We start from the raw sequence: 14,683 nt of genomic DNA, 5'->3' as shown, positions 1-14,683 counted from the left end.
GAGAAGACTCTTGAGGGCGCTGTGGTGAAACAGAAAGAAGGCCGGCCGAAGTCGGTCGTTGGGGATCGGTTGTCGTGCCAGTGGTCGTTGTTAATTTTTACAAGAAAATGGCATTTGTGCTTCGTTTCTCGTCAAAGTGCGGGAATGTGTCCACTGTTGCTAAAGCTGTTGGTGTGAGTTTGCGAAGAGTAGTTGCCAGAAACATGTCCAGGTAAATTCAGGTATTTTGTGATGAAAAGAAATTCTGACAAAGTGACATGTCTGAATCCGGCCTTCCATGCCTTCACATACTCCTAGAACTATGAGGCTCCACGTAGTAGAGCCTCATAGGTTCAGAACCCCGCAAAATTGTTGTCAGCACAAAACACTAATTAAGTATGTAGTGGATATTTTGCCGGAGGTAATGACGGCAAACTAACGATTACTAAAGGTTTGCCGGCGGCAATCCATATCAACAGAGGGCGCTGTACTCTTTAAAATAGGGCTGAATTATAAGATGTATTAATTCCCACCAAAAGTTGTGTAGCACGTTTGGTGTAGTGGTTAACATGGTTAAGCAAAGGCTCTAGTAAGCGGGATGACTTGCGTTCGATTCCGACCGCACCACATTTTTAAGGTTTTTTTTTCTCATCCCCAAATAAATAAGAATATTCTTCTTTTATTATTTTAACATGTCTCAAACATTTTTTGCAGAGTTTTACATTTTCTTTTTCAGATTTGTGGCTCTGGAGGATTTTTTTTAAAAGGGAAATAAAGTCCGAAATTATAAAATGGTCTGAATCCCATCTTGTGAATACGAGGTAACAACGATAATTTTGGCATGGAGCCAGACTAAAACTTGTCACCGGAAATTGTTAAAGTACAAAAAAACAGTAACTGCGCATGTTCAGTGTGTAACGGTCCGAAGATCATTACCAGGTTCGGATGGAAGGGGGAAAGGGATTAATTGTTCATCGCAGACTCTGGATTACATCTTCATTGGTTTATTTACAAGTATCTACATGACGAGACCGAAACATGGCCAACATGGCCGAAGGCACATGCACAAGAGCCCAATCTATAAATAGTTTACCCACAATGCATTTCTCAGTATACAATGTATGGTGAACCCAATACGACAATGTAGTGACATGGAATGTCCCGCTACACTCCCCCCTCCTTAGCTATGGCTTAACAGTAAAGAAGGTGGATGAATAAAGAATTAGCAGTCTTAAATCACACAGTCACAGGTGTTCCAAAATTCAGTTTCCTCAGTCTAGGATATGTACTAGCTCAATCAAGTAAACTTGGAATCAGCTGTAAACAACAGGTTTAACCTCAACAATAGTAAATCGTTACTTGGCTAACAATAGCAACTTGCATACACAGTAAAATTATCATCAGAATGATAAAGTTATGCAATCAGCAAACACTTGCAAATTTTGAAATTATGCAAATACAGATCAAATCATGATGACTGATCAAAGACAAGGATAGATCAATTAACAGTTCGCAGTCAGTCAGAAGGTTACTCCATAACTTGGGTCAGACACTGCAAAGTAGGCTACAGGAGACTTTGGGTACTCCCCCCGCGGCTTTGGGTTATCGCCATACTCCTGGTAAGGCACAAGGAGACTTTGGGTACTCCTCCCCTCCACTCGGGTTTACTGCCAACCGACGAGATAGACTCGATCAAAACAGGGTGCTTCACTGACGTTGAGAAATGATATTCACGATAATGATAATCCAGTTCTAAAAAACTCTAATTTGTGTCAAATTACACGAGATGATCAAACACAAAATAATTCACCTAGCGAGATAAATTACATGTACCTGAACTTAAAATAGTTAAGCAGAGTAGCAGACTTAATCACCTTACATGCTTCAAAATGGCACAAAACAATTTTAGTACAATCAGCAAATGACATGTGAATCATTACAGCTCTGAGTTAACATGGTTAACAAGAACAATAGGCAATACAGTCACAGTTTACATTGACAGTCACTCAACGTTCACAGTTGACACTTGTTGTATACAGTCATGACAGTCACACTTGAACTGAAGACTAGTTGAAAACAAAAACAGTCACGGAGTCAGACGAGTGACGGCAGACGATCATGACGATCAATTTGAAGACTTGAACTTGAACTTGCAAAAACAGTCAGACGATTAACGACAGACGATCATGACGATCAAACAGATGGCTCAAAGAGATCAGCACTCTTCCCCTGGGCGAAGGGTTAACGCAATTGTGCACGAAGAGATCAGCACTCTTCCCCGGACCAAACTTGGTGAGGCCAAGGTTGCTGCAGCTATGCTCAAGGAGGCAGCTCCTCCCCTGGGCGAAGGGTTATCGCCAAACTGATGACAGACAGTCCGGAGGGACGGGTTGCTCCACGGGGTGTGGATCAGACAGAAGTCGGGAAGGCTTCGGGAGACTTTGGGTACTCCCCCGCAAACATCAGGTTAACGCCAGTACTCTTGGGTAAGCACGGCCAAGGAGATCATCAGGAAATCCTCCCATCAGCTCTGCGGTTAACGGCCTAACGACGGACGATACGAAAGTCAATCGGGGTTGACTCAAAAACATCAGGATCAGCAGAAATACACAGGTAGTATTTACAGCTACGCAACGACGACGATGTACATGATGGAAGACATGCTGACATGTTCCAACATGCAATAACACGCAGAATGTCGAACGAACGGGGTCGAACGAACACGAAACTGACGAAAGTCAATTACAGTACACGTTGTACAGGCTACACACAGCACAGCTCAGATCGATGATTTGTGAACATCGGCAGAACATTTCCAATCCAAAATATCCCCCTCCATCCTGCCGACTACGCCAGTGTAACGATCCGAAGATCATTACCAGGTTCGGATGGAAGGGGGAAAGGGATTAATTGTTCATCGCAGACTCTGGATTACATCTTCATTGGTTTATTTACAAGTATCTACATGACGAGACCGAAACATGGCCAACATGGCCGAAGGCACATGCACAAGAGCCCAATCTATAAATAGTTTACCCACAATGCATTTCTCAGTATACAATGTATGGTGAACCCAATACGACAATGTAGTGACATGGAATGTCCCGCTACAAGTGCATATCCGGCAAACTAACGTTTACTAAAGGTTTGCCGTCTCCGGCAAAATATACACTGCCAATTAAGTACAAAAACGTCCATCCCAACCAAGCTTTTTCCCACAGAACCGCTGCACAGTTTGCCCCTAAACTCCGTGCAATACCTCATGACATACTCACGTTATGTGCACCCAACAAACATCGGTGGATTCTGTCTGTTTTCGGCAAAAATGATGAAAAATATGCCCTTTCCGCACTGAGCCAACCTAACACTTGAAACGAGCACGCGCTCTCGCATATGATCCACACATTTTTTTTTCATATTTTTACCTGAGGGATGAAGCTGAAATTTCGCTTACATATTCCTTGTGTCCAGAATTGTGCATGCGGTACGGTGGGTTTATAAAAGGCAAATATGTCCATGGGCAGCGTGTTTACCGAAAATAAACTGCAAGTCTACGCTTTCGTTGAAAACATTTTCAGTATGAACTCCCCGCGTGAAGACGTACACGTGCGTGCCATGGCGGCAGCGTGCTAGGTGTGCATGCACACGCGCACGTAATCTTCACACGGGGAGTTCGTACTGAAATTGTTTTCAACGAAAGTGTGGGATTGTAGTTTATTTTAGGTAAACACGCCGCCCGCGGACATATTTGCCTTTCCTAAACCCAGCGCAGGCACAATTCTGGACAAAAGGAATATGTAAGCGAAATTTCAGCTTCCTCCGTTAAGTAAAAATATGCAAAAAATGTGGGTTTTTTTACGCTGTGGCAGGAGAGATTCATACCCTTGACTCCGCTGCGTGTACACAATGGAGTCCAACCTGGGCTAGATACAGGCCAGCTTGCATTTAATTTTGTAAACGTTCAGCAAAACTTTAAGAACCATTTGACATGTTTTTTATTTTAATATTTAGCATATTTAGCCATCCATAGGTCTGGGACCAGTGCTCAATCTAGCAGCGCCACTTGTTCAAGCGACAATGATTTCATGAATTCTTTAGTTATTTTTAGATCATAGCTCTTGGATGACCTCGATCTCTTCATGGGCCTAAATATTCAATAAAAATTACAAAGATTGACCTGATTTACACCACATGTGCTACCCAGCATTCAATTGCAACAAACCAAAGTAACGAACAAAACTTAGTTTTGCAGACCATTCACCTCAGAAGTTGCCCAAAGTACGCAAAACACTTGACAAAAATACCTACTGGCTTCTCCCATGTCCAGAGGAATAAAAAGACAACCTCCAAATGTCAAAGATGAACTAATGGGCTTCAATTTCATCATAGCCTAACTTGACAAGGAATGACCCAATTCAGGAATTCACCCAATTGGAAAAATTTGTAAATGGCTTTAGAATTAATATTTTATAACCATTGTCTCAATCGTATTTTTGTGTGTGTGCAGTGAGGGAAGTAAAGTAGCAGTGAATGGTGTTGAGCTGCACTATGACCAGACAGGCAAGGGGAACCATGCAGTGCTGCTGCTGCCTGGAGCTCTCGGTGGGTATGCACTCTCAGATTTTAAAAAGAATCAAGGGCGTCAATTGCTTCACAAAAGTGGAGGGGATATACCTTGATCAGGACTAATGTGAGCGCGAAGTCCTAACGGTGTGGGTTCATGGCCCGCTTAAGGGCCCCAAAAGATTTTGGATTCTAGACACTGTGGTGTGATCTGAGGCAATTTCTGACCACTAAAACCAATTTTTTTTAAGTAAAATATCTTTAAACATCATTTTCAAGTTATTGGAGTTATTGAATCAGCTATTCTGAGCTATAGAATCGGTAGAGTAGGCTACAATTTTTATTCGGGGACGAAAAAAGTGGGGGGGGGGGACAAACAATGTGATATCCCCCCACTTCAAAAACTGGGGGGGGGGGGGGGGGGGGGTTGAGGGGGGACTTGTCTCCCCAGTCCCCCACCGATTGACGCCCATGCAAAGAAGGTTTAACCTTTTATGTGATCTGGAGCTCTGCAAGGCGGAAATGTGCAATAAAGTACAAAATTGTGAAAACTCCATTGGAATCTCTCGTTCATGATGCTGTTACAAGTTAAGCTTTTTATTGGCATTTGATGTAATCTTTTCTTTGTGGGTACATTAAATGTATAAAACCTACCCATAACCTGTAAATCATATCCACATTACCAGTCGTGTGTGGCCTTGCAAAAGAAAGCCTGGCAAAAGAAAGCATGAAAACAATTTTTGAAAAAATAGAATTAACCCCCCCCCCCCAAAAAAAAGAGAAGGAAAACAAAAGCCCTGAAAGGAATCGCCCATTGTAAGGGTTTCATGCTGAACTTTTTGTTTTAACTCTTCCCCACAGAATAAAAAGTGAAAAATCCTGATTAGGCAACCCTGTGAAATACCAAGGGATTTCGAGTTCCTGATTTGTAAAACCTATATTTGTTCCTGTAGGATCGGGCCAGAAAGATATGGGGCCACAGTTTGAGGGCTTGAGCAAGGACAAGTACACGCTGGTGACGTACGATCCTAGAGGTTACGGCAAGTCCAGACCTCCGGATAGAGACTTCCCACTGGATTTCTTCCAGCGAGATTCAAAAGACGCAGCCAGTCTCATGTCCGTGAGTGAAGGACTACATGTATTATTGCCCCCATTTCGTCACCCTTGTTTTTCTGAATATTGACAAACATTGGTCGAACAGGAAAGGCACATCTGAACTCGCCTCCACACGCAGTCATGTCAATTTTACTTTTGTATGATACATCTAAAAATCTAAAATTTGCCCATGTTTAGTTATTGAATTATTACTTTACAATTTCGAATTATTGGCTGCCAGACAATAATTCCCTTCTCGCAGGGTAGTCTGGTCCCCGCCATAAAATCAATAGCGATAATATAGGCATCAGGAGTTAGTTTGCTCGCAAATCAGATCTGTTTGTGCCCAAAACAAAAACCGTCTTTTCAGAGGGTTACTAATGTCAAAAAAGAAAAAAAACAGGAGCTTTTGTGGTTGGAATGAAGCATACAAGTTTAAGATTTATCAAAAGGAATAAGGCCAAAAAAAAAATATATTCGGTCTCTGGTCAGACCAAAGTTCCGGAATTGACGCGGCTTCTTTTTTTTTTTTTTCTTCAAGCTTGGATTGTACAGAAAAGGTGGGGTACTATTTTGCTTTTTGGGTGTCCTCATGTACATTGGTGTTCTCCATAATTTGCCTCGGGTGCTTTCGATCATTTGCCTTGGTGCAATTTCCCATTCCTTGGTGCTCTTTGGTAAAAAAAATTGAGGAGGTGCGGAAATAGAGGGCGCTGTTGGAGCTACCGCGGAACATTTTGGAAAAAAAAAATCGACGCGCATGATTAAAATCGACGCGCGCGTTGACCAGAGACCGACTTATATTTTTTTTGGCCTAAAACAACTAAATTTGTTGAAGAGCACGCGCTAAGGACGCAGCTTTAAACAATCAACAATCATGCCTTAGTCGAAGTAGGTCTTTGCTAAAACTAGAACTTCAATTTTTTATGCCCTGCCGGCAAAGCCGAATGGGCATACTGTTTCCGCCTTGTCCGTCCGTGTGTGTGTGTGTGTGTGTGTGTGTGTGCACACATACTGAAATTTGTATTCTTGTGGAGACATTTCTTTGTTCTCGTGTAGTAAAGTTTTCGAGGTTGAAAGTGAAGTTTCAAAATGCTCTTATTTTAACCAGAATTAATTTCCTTGGCTGAAATTCGGACTAAATATCCCTTTTCTAAAACTCTTCCATTTGCGACAGATCAACCCACCTTGGAAATTCCTAGTTTTTGAGTAAAATCCATATATCTATTTCGTGAAAATCTTGTGGAGACGTATTGATCTATAGAAATTGTCCTTTTGGGTCGGACACTTCGAGTCGTCCTAATTTTTCCGTACGGACCGGCGATCCGTTTCGTCGATTTTTCATGACTGCGTTTTTGCACAGGAATCGCCGTCGTGTGCGCTTTCACGTTGACTACCTGGCCGCCCTCTGTGTTGGCTATTCTGCGAGGCAAGACTGTGCGAGGTCAGCGGCTTCAACGTAGGGGTTTCATTTACGTGTTCTACTTGGCTGTTCTACAACAGCGTTCACCAAACAGTAGTCTGGGGTGACCTTGGCAAAATAGGGCTCTGTTGATGAAGCATTCATTTTCCCCTTTTCAATTGTTCCCTTTTCTAGAGTGAATCCTTTCAACCAAATTGCAGTTAAAATTGATTTCAGATGCAATATAGAAACAGTATACCAAATAGTTGAATGGCTAACTGCTCTTACTCCAAGCTGAAAGGAAAATTGGGTTTTTGTTTACAGAAATTACTTGGGTAGAGTCACCATCAATTCATGTCCATGGCAGTAACAAGACTGCGAAAGCTTCTCTCACACCATCTAGGTCTGTGTTGAATACTCATTTGCAGAAGCGTTATGATTCTGTTTTGTTGGAACAAGATTCCCTTGTGTCATACATGATTGAGTGTTTCATCAACTCAACTGCAAAACGCTGGATCTAATGGCCTTATATTAAAAATTACGAAAGTAATCAGCCTGTCATTTGCACGTCGCTGATAATGCAATTTTGATTGCTGCATTGACATCTGCTATTGTGTAAAGATCAACTTCAAGTTTGGCTTCAAATGCAGCACAATTCCTGTCCTGAAGTAATTGACAAAATGAGATGTGAAATTGTCGTATGCCACCCACTGTAATGCAATTTTGATTGCCCCGTTTAATTTAGTCCCTTTTTATTGAGATGGATCGATAATAGTTTTTGATTGAACATTGACAATATTCTGTGCAATTGTGTACACTACTTGTCATTAATTACTGTACTGACACACGATATTGCAACCATATAATGTTGGGCGTGGGTGGCAGTTGAAGTTTATTTTTACTTGAATTTAAAATGCCTCCCCCGCTTATCATAAAGAAAAAATGGTTCCAAGTTTTTATCAAGGGAGAAATCCTACGACATCATTGATATACTTGTTTTAGGGTTAGAGCAACAACTCCCATCCAAATGAGGCTTGTAAGTCTATATAAAATGAAAATTGTTTATGTCCCATTCAATTCACTTACCTGCTGCTCCTTTGAGGCCACCTGAATCCAGCAACTGATGAGTCCGCAAATGGAAGGAAATAGGGATAGGCCTACCCCTGTAGGTACAGTGAATTGAATGGAAAATAAAATGATTTTGGTGCTTTACAAATGTCTTTTGATTGATTGATTGATTGATTGATTGTCCAACCAACTAGTCTTGGCACATTGGCTTTCATCAAAAAAATATACATCGATGAGAAACCCTCACTATGTCTACCCAAAACGAGGCTCAATGCCTCGAACTATGTACCTAATGACTCAACACTGAATATTTTAAGATATATTCTCAAACATGTAAACTAGCAATGATCAGTCTGCAAGATAGGCATCTCGAAATGGGAAAAGCCGTCAATTTTCTCTCTCATAATAACCTGAGTATTTCACCAGCAAAACACTCAATATGGCACAATCTAATATCTTGTGATATGTTAAACAGAGTTTTCTTCAACCTCTTATACTGGTGCAAGAGTGAGATCAAAGGTGTAAAACACGTGATTCTCGACGGACACTTGTTTAACTTTTCCAAAAAGCAGGCCTTCAGGAGTCCTGTCCACATTCATCATCATCAGGCTGTGATCATCCATTGTTGGATGAAGCTCTCCTCAAGCAGTTTCCATTCTCTTCTGTTTGTCATTCTACTCCATGTTGCCGTGTTCATATATGTGGTGATTTCATTTCTCCATCTTCTTTATTGTCTACCTCTTCTTCTGCCTGTCCTTGTTTGCCATTCTGTGAGTCTCTTGGTCCATCTGTTGTCTTGTCTTCTTTCTAGGTGCCCTGCCCATCTCTATTTCATTTCCTTGATCTTCTCTATGACATCTTTGACCGTTGTTTTTTGTCTTATGAAGGTGTTTTTGATTTTGGCCCGTAATGATAGATTGAGCATTCTCCTTTCTGTGGTGTTATCAATTTTTGTTCCATCTCTTTGGTTGTTGCCCATGTCTCTGCCCCATAAGCCATTGTCATTGTCAGGAGTCCTGTTGAGGGAATGTAAACAAATTGAAGTTGGGGGAGGGGGGTCTGCGATGCTACCTTTCCCCTTAAACTGGAATGTTCACAGGCTCCACTGAACTTTTGCAAAAGAGTAATCTGTTCATGATGATTTTCTTGGCTTTCTGACGGTAGGTGCGATTGAACAGACAGTAGATGAAAACATTGCAGATACTGTTGCATGTAACTAGCCACGTCACCATAAATTGAAGCCAATATGCAATCTCCACATTGGTGTGAGCCACAATGGTTCTGGTAATCATTTGTGGGGTGAAACAAACTGCAAAAGTCAGAGTGACGACAACGAACATCTTCAGAGCTTTGTTGTCCCGAATGTTGTTTTTGTTGTTGAGATCGTTTTGGTTGATTCGCTTCTCATGCTCTCGGCTGATCTTAATGATGCGATAGTATGTACACGTCATGATAAACTCCGGAATTATGCAAAAGAATAGAAGGACCAAAATGTTTAAAACTGGAGAATTATTTGCGACAGAACATACAGCTGAAGCTTGGAAATACTGGGCATGTACTCCAAATAGGCTTGTTGAAATGATTGAACACAGAGAGAGAGTTGTTGATAAAATGACGCTGATAATAACACGACGCCGGGAGCACCACACAGGAAACTTGTAGGGTCGGGTGACGGCAATGTAGCGCTCAACGTTCAAACCGATGAGGGAAAATATTGACACAAAAAAACCTGTCATTGTCACAATGGTGAAAACATGGCAAGCAACATCGCCGAAGGGCCAGCGGTTCATAGCCGAAGCTATGACACTAAATACTGTCAAACAGCCAACTGTGAGGTCAGCTACTGCCAAAGATGTCATCAAGATCTTAGTACTGTCTGCCAAGTCTGGTATGCGACAAGTCACGACAATGGAAAGAATGTTTCCAGCTATGATCAGCAATCCAAGGAAGCTGATGAAACAAGTACGGAAAGCAACAAAGAGTGGGGACACGGCCAAAGGATCTGTCGATGAAGCATTCATTTTCTGAAGAGAGAATCCTTCCAAACAAATTGCAGTTGAAATTTGCTTCAGATTGATGATATAACTAGTACATCAAATATATTAATGGGTATGAGCTCCAAGCTGACAGGAAGCATTTTCCCAGTAATTTACACAATTATTTGGGTATATTCAGTGTTAGTGCTTGGAGATGGCAGTTACAAGATATGAAGCTTCTCACACACCAAGTAGGTCTGCGGTGAATGCTCATGTCAAGATAACAATATTGATAACAATATTGGAATGCATACATGTATCCTCTGCGCCGACGATGCACTGCCAGTGTGTGCCCTGGATAGCAAACTCAACGTGAGCACGTAGATACACATCTGATGGCCTTATATTAAGACTAAGTTAGTGATCAGCCCGTCATTGGGACAACACCAGCAAACAGCCTCCGTCAACGATAATGCAGTTGTTATTGCTGTCTTCATCTCTCCTTTTGTGTAAAGATCAACTTCAAGTTTGACTTTAAATGGAGCTCATTTCCTTTCCCGCAAATGATTGACATAGAATAGGATTTAGAGCAGCTCCCTTTCACTCAACTGACGTCTACGTTAATGCCCTTTTGACTGCCCAGTTAAGACTAGTGTCTTTGTTATTGAGACATACGGATAAATTAGGTTGTTGACATTAAAAACAAAGGTGTCAGGCGTGGTATATCAGCTAGTTTCATCATTAACTCGTTGCATTTGATCAAGTCTTAGCCCCAGCATCCATTTAGACCTGGTGTATGTAGTGGGCTGCCCTTAGCCAGTGGCAGTGGTGGCGCTACGGGGGGCATTTGCTTGCTTATGTAGGCTGGGCATTTGCTTGCTTGGGTAGGTTTTTCCTTGCCCCCCCCCCCCCCCCTGTTTTCTCCCAAAAATGTATCAACAAGTAGATTAATTATGGTTTATTTTCTTTGCTGTTAAGATTCATAGAAATGTGTAACCCTGTGCACGCATTCGCAAGCGTGTGCCCATTGTCAATGGTCCGGAAATAAGCCACTGGTGTCCAGTTACGTAATTGGATTAACTTTGCCTATCAACGTACGATACAAAGCCTAGGCAACCGTTAGACTGCGTATTGGCAAATCAGCATTTGACTCATGTTGACCACTTTATGGTTGTAGGTTCTTGGACATGATCGTTACTCGGTGCTGGGTTGGAGTGACGGTGGTATCATAGGCATCATCATGGCGGCAACCTACCCTGATCACGTGCAGAAACTGCTAGTATGGGGAGGAAATGCATATGTAACGGAAAAGGACATAGAGGCTTATGAAGGTACAGATCTAATAACACTGAATTCTTTTTGATTTTTCTTAACTATCATGAAATTCAGTGTCTACCTGCATTTTTGCTTGGTCTGAAATTTGTGTCATTTCATACATGTTTTTAATACGGCCTGTTAAGGACGTTGTCTTTGAAAATCAAAAGTTAACATTTGTTTTTTTTAGCAAGAAGATCAGTAATACTTATAGCATAAAGTTATACCAATGTTTTTAGCCAGGAAAAATTGCCAATAGAACTTTTGCTAACATGTGCCTGGCTCTACTGTCAGTTTAGTCACTTCTTTGATGTCCTCATTTGTCCCTCATTATATTCTATCCAGTGTTGTAGTTGTGTCCCCACAAGTCCTCGCAAGTCCTCACAAGTCCATGTAAGTCCTTGCAAGCTCTTGAAAGTCCTTGCAAGTCCTCACAGGTCCCTGTAAGTCCTCGCATGTCCTCTCAAGTCCTCACAAGTGTATCACAAGTCAATTGCAAGTCAATCACTAGTCCGTTAGTCTAAATTCAAGTCGCAAGTTATTCAGATGAACTATGACAAAGGCATTCCTTTGTTATTGTTCATCCTCGATACTTGTGATTTGCTTTAGAGAGGACTTGTCGTGCCATGGTACACGGGTTCAAACCCCGACGGGGAACATGGTGCTTGTGTTCCTGGGCAAGGCACTTTACAACACTTGTCTCTCCCCACCCAGGAGTATAAATGGGTATCTGTGAGGGAAGAGACCAGATTGCTGATCTCGGCTGCAGAAAAGTGGCCTCGTGGCCTGATGAACAGGGGTGATAATTGTGAAGTCCTTTGAAACTTACCTTTGGTGGAAAGCGCTATATAAGCACCATACATTGTTATTGCGATAGACTCAACTACAAAACTAATCCTATCAACAGTTCACCATGTTTGTGAGCACAAAAATGATTTGGATTGAATTTTTTTTCTCCAAACTTTTCAGCAACTCGAGACATCTCCAAATGGAGCGAGAGAATGCGCGCTCCAATGGTGGAGATGTACGGCGCAGAGTACTTCCAGAAGCTATGGAGTGGTTGGATCGACGGCATCCGAACCATCTGCACTGAGAACCGCACCGATATATGCATGGCGGATTGCCGCAGGATAACGTGCCCGACCTTGATCGTCCACGGCGAGAAGGATGCCATGGTGCCTATAGAACACCCATATTTCCTGAACCAGCACATCAGAGGATCCAGGTAGGTTGCTAGTCCCAGGATCAGACCTTCACGTGTGCAGAGCCACGCTACGAACATCTGATGTATCTGTGCATGTAAATTTGATGCGACCTCACGTGCCAGCCAATCAGAGCCGCCTTTAGAAATTGTGATGTCATTTAGAGCAGACATTTGGCTGCACCTGTTGATTGGTCAATAGCTGCCATGCTTTTGTCATTCAAGATTTTGTCATTCATAGACTAGTAGGTTGCCTGTTGAAGACTATTCTTCAGTATCTTGGCTTGGGCATGTTTTGTACCCATTGTAAGCTATTTTTATGTAAAACTATAAAACTTCAGCAATGCCCTTTTATTCAGTTCAAGGGCTTGGACAATTATAAATAAATGCAGACAAAAACCCTGATCTGTCGACATCAAACTCACCCCCCCCCAAAAAAAACCCCCAATAAATTAGTCATATACACTGAAGAAATACACAAACCAATGGTGGGCAGGGCTCATGTTCAAAGCGAGAATGGTCTGAAGGCATGCCAAAATATAAATCTCCATGCACATTCAAGCATCTTTGTGTCCATACAGGACGAGTAAAAAAACAATGAATTCCAAATGGCAGGACCATTTTCTTAATAAAGATCTGCATATAGCACTATCAAAATCTAGGATATGAAAGCCCAATCAATGAGCTTTCTTTTAGTACAAGACTCATTCAAATTACTCATCTACTTTTCAAGTTACGGAATTTAAACACAAACACCATTTTGAAGTTCTGTCCACGGATCACCAATAAGGTAAGTTTTCTTCCTGCAAAACGAAAAACAATTAACATGGCTCCATGGAATTGGCTGATTGATCTTTATCTGTTGGTATCTTAACCTCCTTCTCAGGGTTCTGATGATGCCGGAAGGGAAGCACAACTTACACATGCGATACGCTGAGGAATTCAACCGACACGCCGAAATCTTCCTGGACTCCTCAGCCAATCAAAACAGTTTGTTGTAATCACTGCTTCTGACATAGTCAGAAAAAATATTGACTTCCATATAGCCTTGGTATGCAAAATTTTGAATTATGAGAGTATTCTTAAGAACCCCAGAGTGGCTAAAAAAAAAAAAAAAAAATCCAACTGACAATTTTTTAAAAAATTTTGATTATTAGAATTTGATTATTTTTACATTTTTTTTTTTACATTGTATTCTATCACTGAAGAATCCATAAAAACCACTGAGTGTTCGGGCGGTTTAGGGCGGTAGAGGGAGTAATGGGCAGGGCGGTCTTGGGCGGTTCAGAGACTAATGAGTTCATAAGAAAAATCAAACACTTTTGATCTCAGGCTGTGCTCCGTGGTCATATATGGGTCGATGTGGCCGGCCGCCATAGGCGCCTTTACGTGCCAGCGGCCTGACCACGTTGTAGCCGCGTCCTTCGCAATTCAGCATACCAGCTACGAGTAAGGATGATTAGCCTCCCAAATTATTATAAGCATTTGGTTTGAAATCCTGCATCCCAGTTAAATATCCAGGCAAATGAGCAGTGTGCACTCACTCATGAGGGCCCCCGTCAATGGAGAAAACTTTGTGAACGCTATTGTACAAAGTAACTCCTGGGCGTATTCGAAACCCTTGTTCTCCAGTGACCCACGCACAGTGTTTTCAGGTTGCCAATTACAAACGCGGAGTGGATTGCAGCTGGGTGAAAATTCTATATGACAGCTGCCGTATCAAAACGCAGAATGAAAAGAAGGGACAATTAATTGAATTAATTTGAAAATAATCTAAATCTCGAAGCAGCTCTGAAAATTGGCGAAGACAAGGCCGACAAGCCCACTCTATATAACCACGAACAATTTTTTTTTATCGTTACTGCTCCTGCATTGATTGAATGCTTTCAATTTTATACACCAATTTTAACGAAAGTTCCGGTATCTTGGTCCTTGACGTTCTTCATCTACTCCCCAATAAGTGGGGAGTGAGAATCTTGTTCGTGAACACAATGTGTTGATTCCTGTTATTCGGAACACTGCTCTTGTGTTCATTCAACACGAGAACAAGGTTTTGAATACGCCCCCTGAGTTGGATTATCTGAA

At 41.8% G+C, this 14,683-nt stretch overlaps 1 protein-coding gene across 1 annotated transcript; it reads left to right on the top strand.

Annotated features, from left to right (window-relative positions):
- Nucleotides 1–12: 12 nt before the first annotated feature.
- On the top strand, nt 13–13,921 carry LOC119744471 (valacyclovir hydrolase-like). Its single transcript, XM_038220410.1, has 6 exons — nt 13–211; nt 4,487–4,581; nt 5,496–5,662; nt 11,261–11,414; nt 12,367–12,622; nt 13,485–13,921. The coding sequence occupies exons 1-6, from the start codon at nt 108–110 to the stop codon at nt 13,597–13,599; spliced, it is 891 nt and encodes a 296-aa protein (XP_038076338.1). The 5' UTR covers nt 13–107; the 3' UTR covers nt 13,600–13,921.
- The last annotated feature ends 762 nt before the right edge of the window (nt 13,922–14,683 follow it).

The sequence above is a fragment of the Patiria miniata genome, unplaced genomic scaffold, assembly GCF_015706575.1.
Source record: "Patiria miniata isolate m_02_andy unplaced genomic scaffold, ASM1570657v1 HiC_scaffold_12, whole genome shotgun sequence".
NCBI classification, from domain to species: Eukaryota; Metazoa; Echinodermata; class Asteroidea; order Valvatida; family Asterinidae; genus Patiria; species Patiria miniata.
Note: the sequence above shows the minus strand (reverse complement) of the source record. Positions and strands in the feature narration are given on the sequence as shown.

Bases quoted from the DNA above. Each gene is read 5' to 3' on its own strand.
- LOC119744471 (XM_038220410.1), top strand. From the start codon at position 108: ATGGCATTTGTGCTTCGTTTCTCGTCAAAGTGCGGGAATGTGTCCACT. The intron at 5,663-11,260 runs GTGAGTGAAGGA...TTATGGTTGTAG, and splicing joins ACGCAGCCAGTCTCATGTCC to GTTCTTGGACATGATCGTTA. The intron at 11,415-12,366 runs GTACAGATCTAA...CAAACTTTTCAG, and splicing joins GGACATAGAGGCTTATGAAG to CAACTCGAGACATCTCCAAA.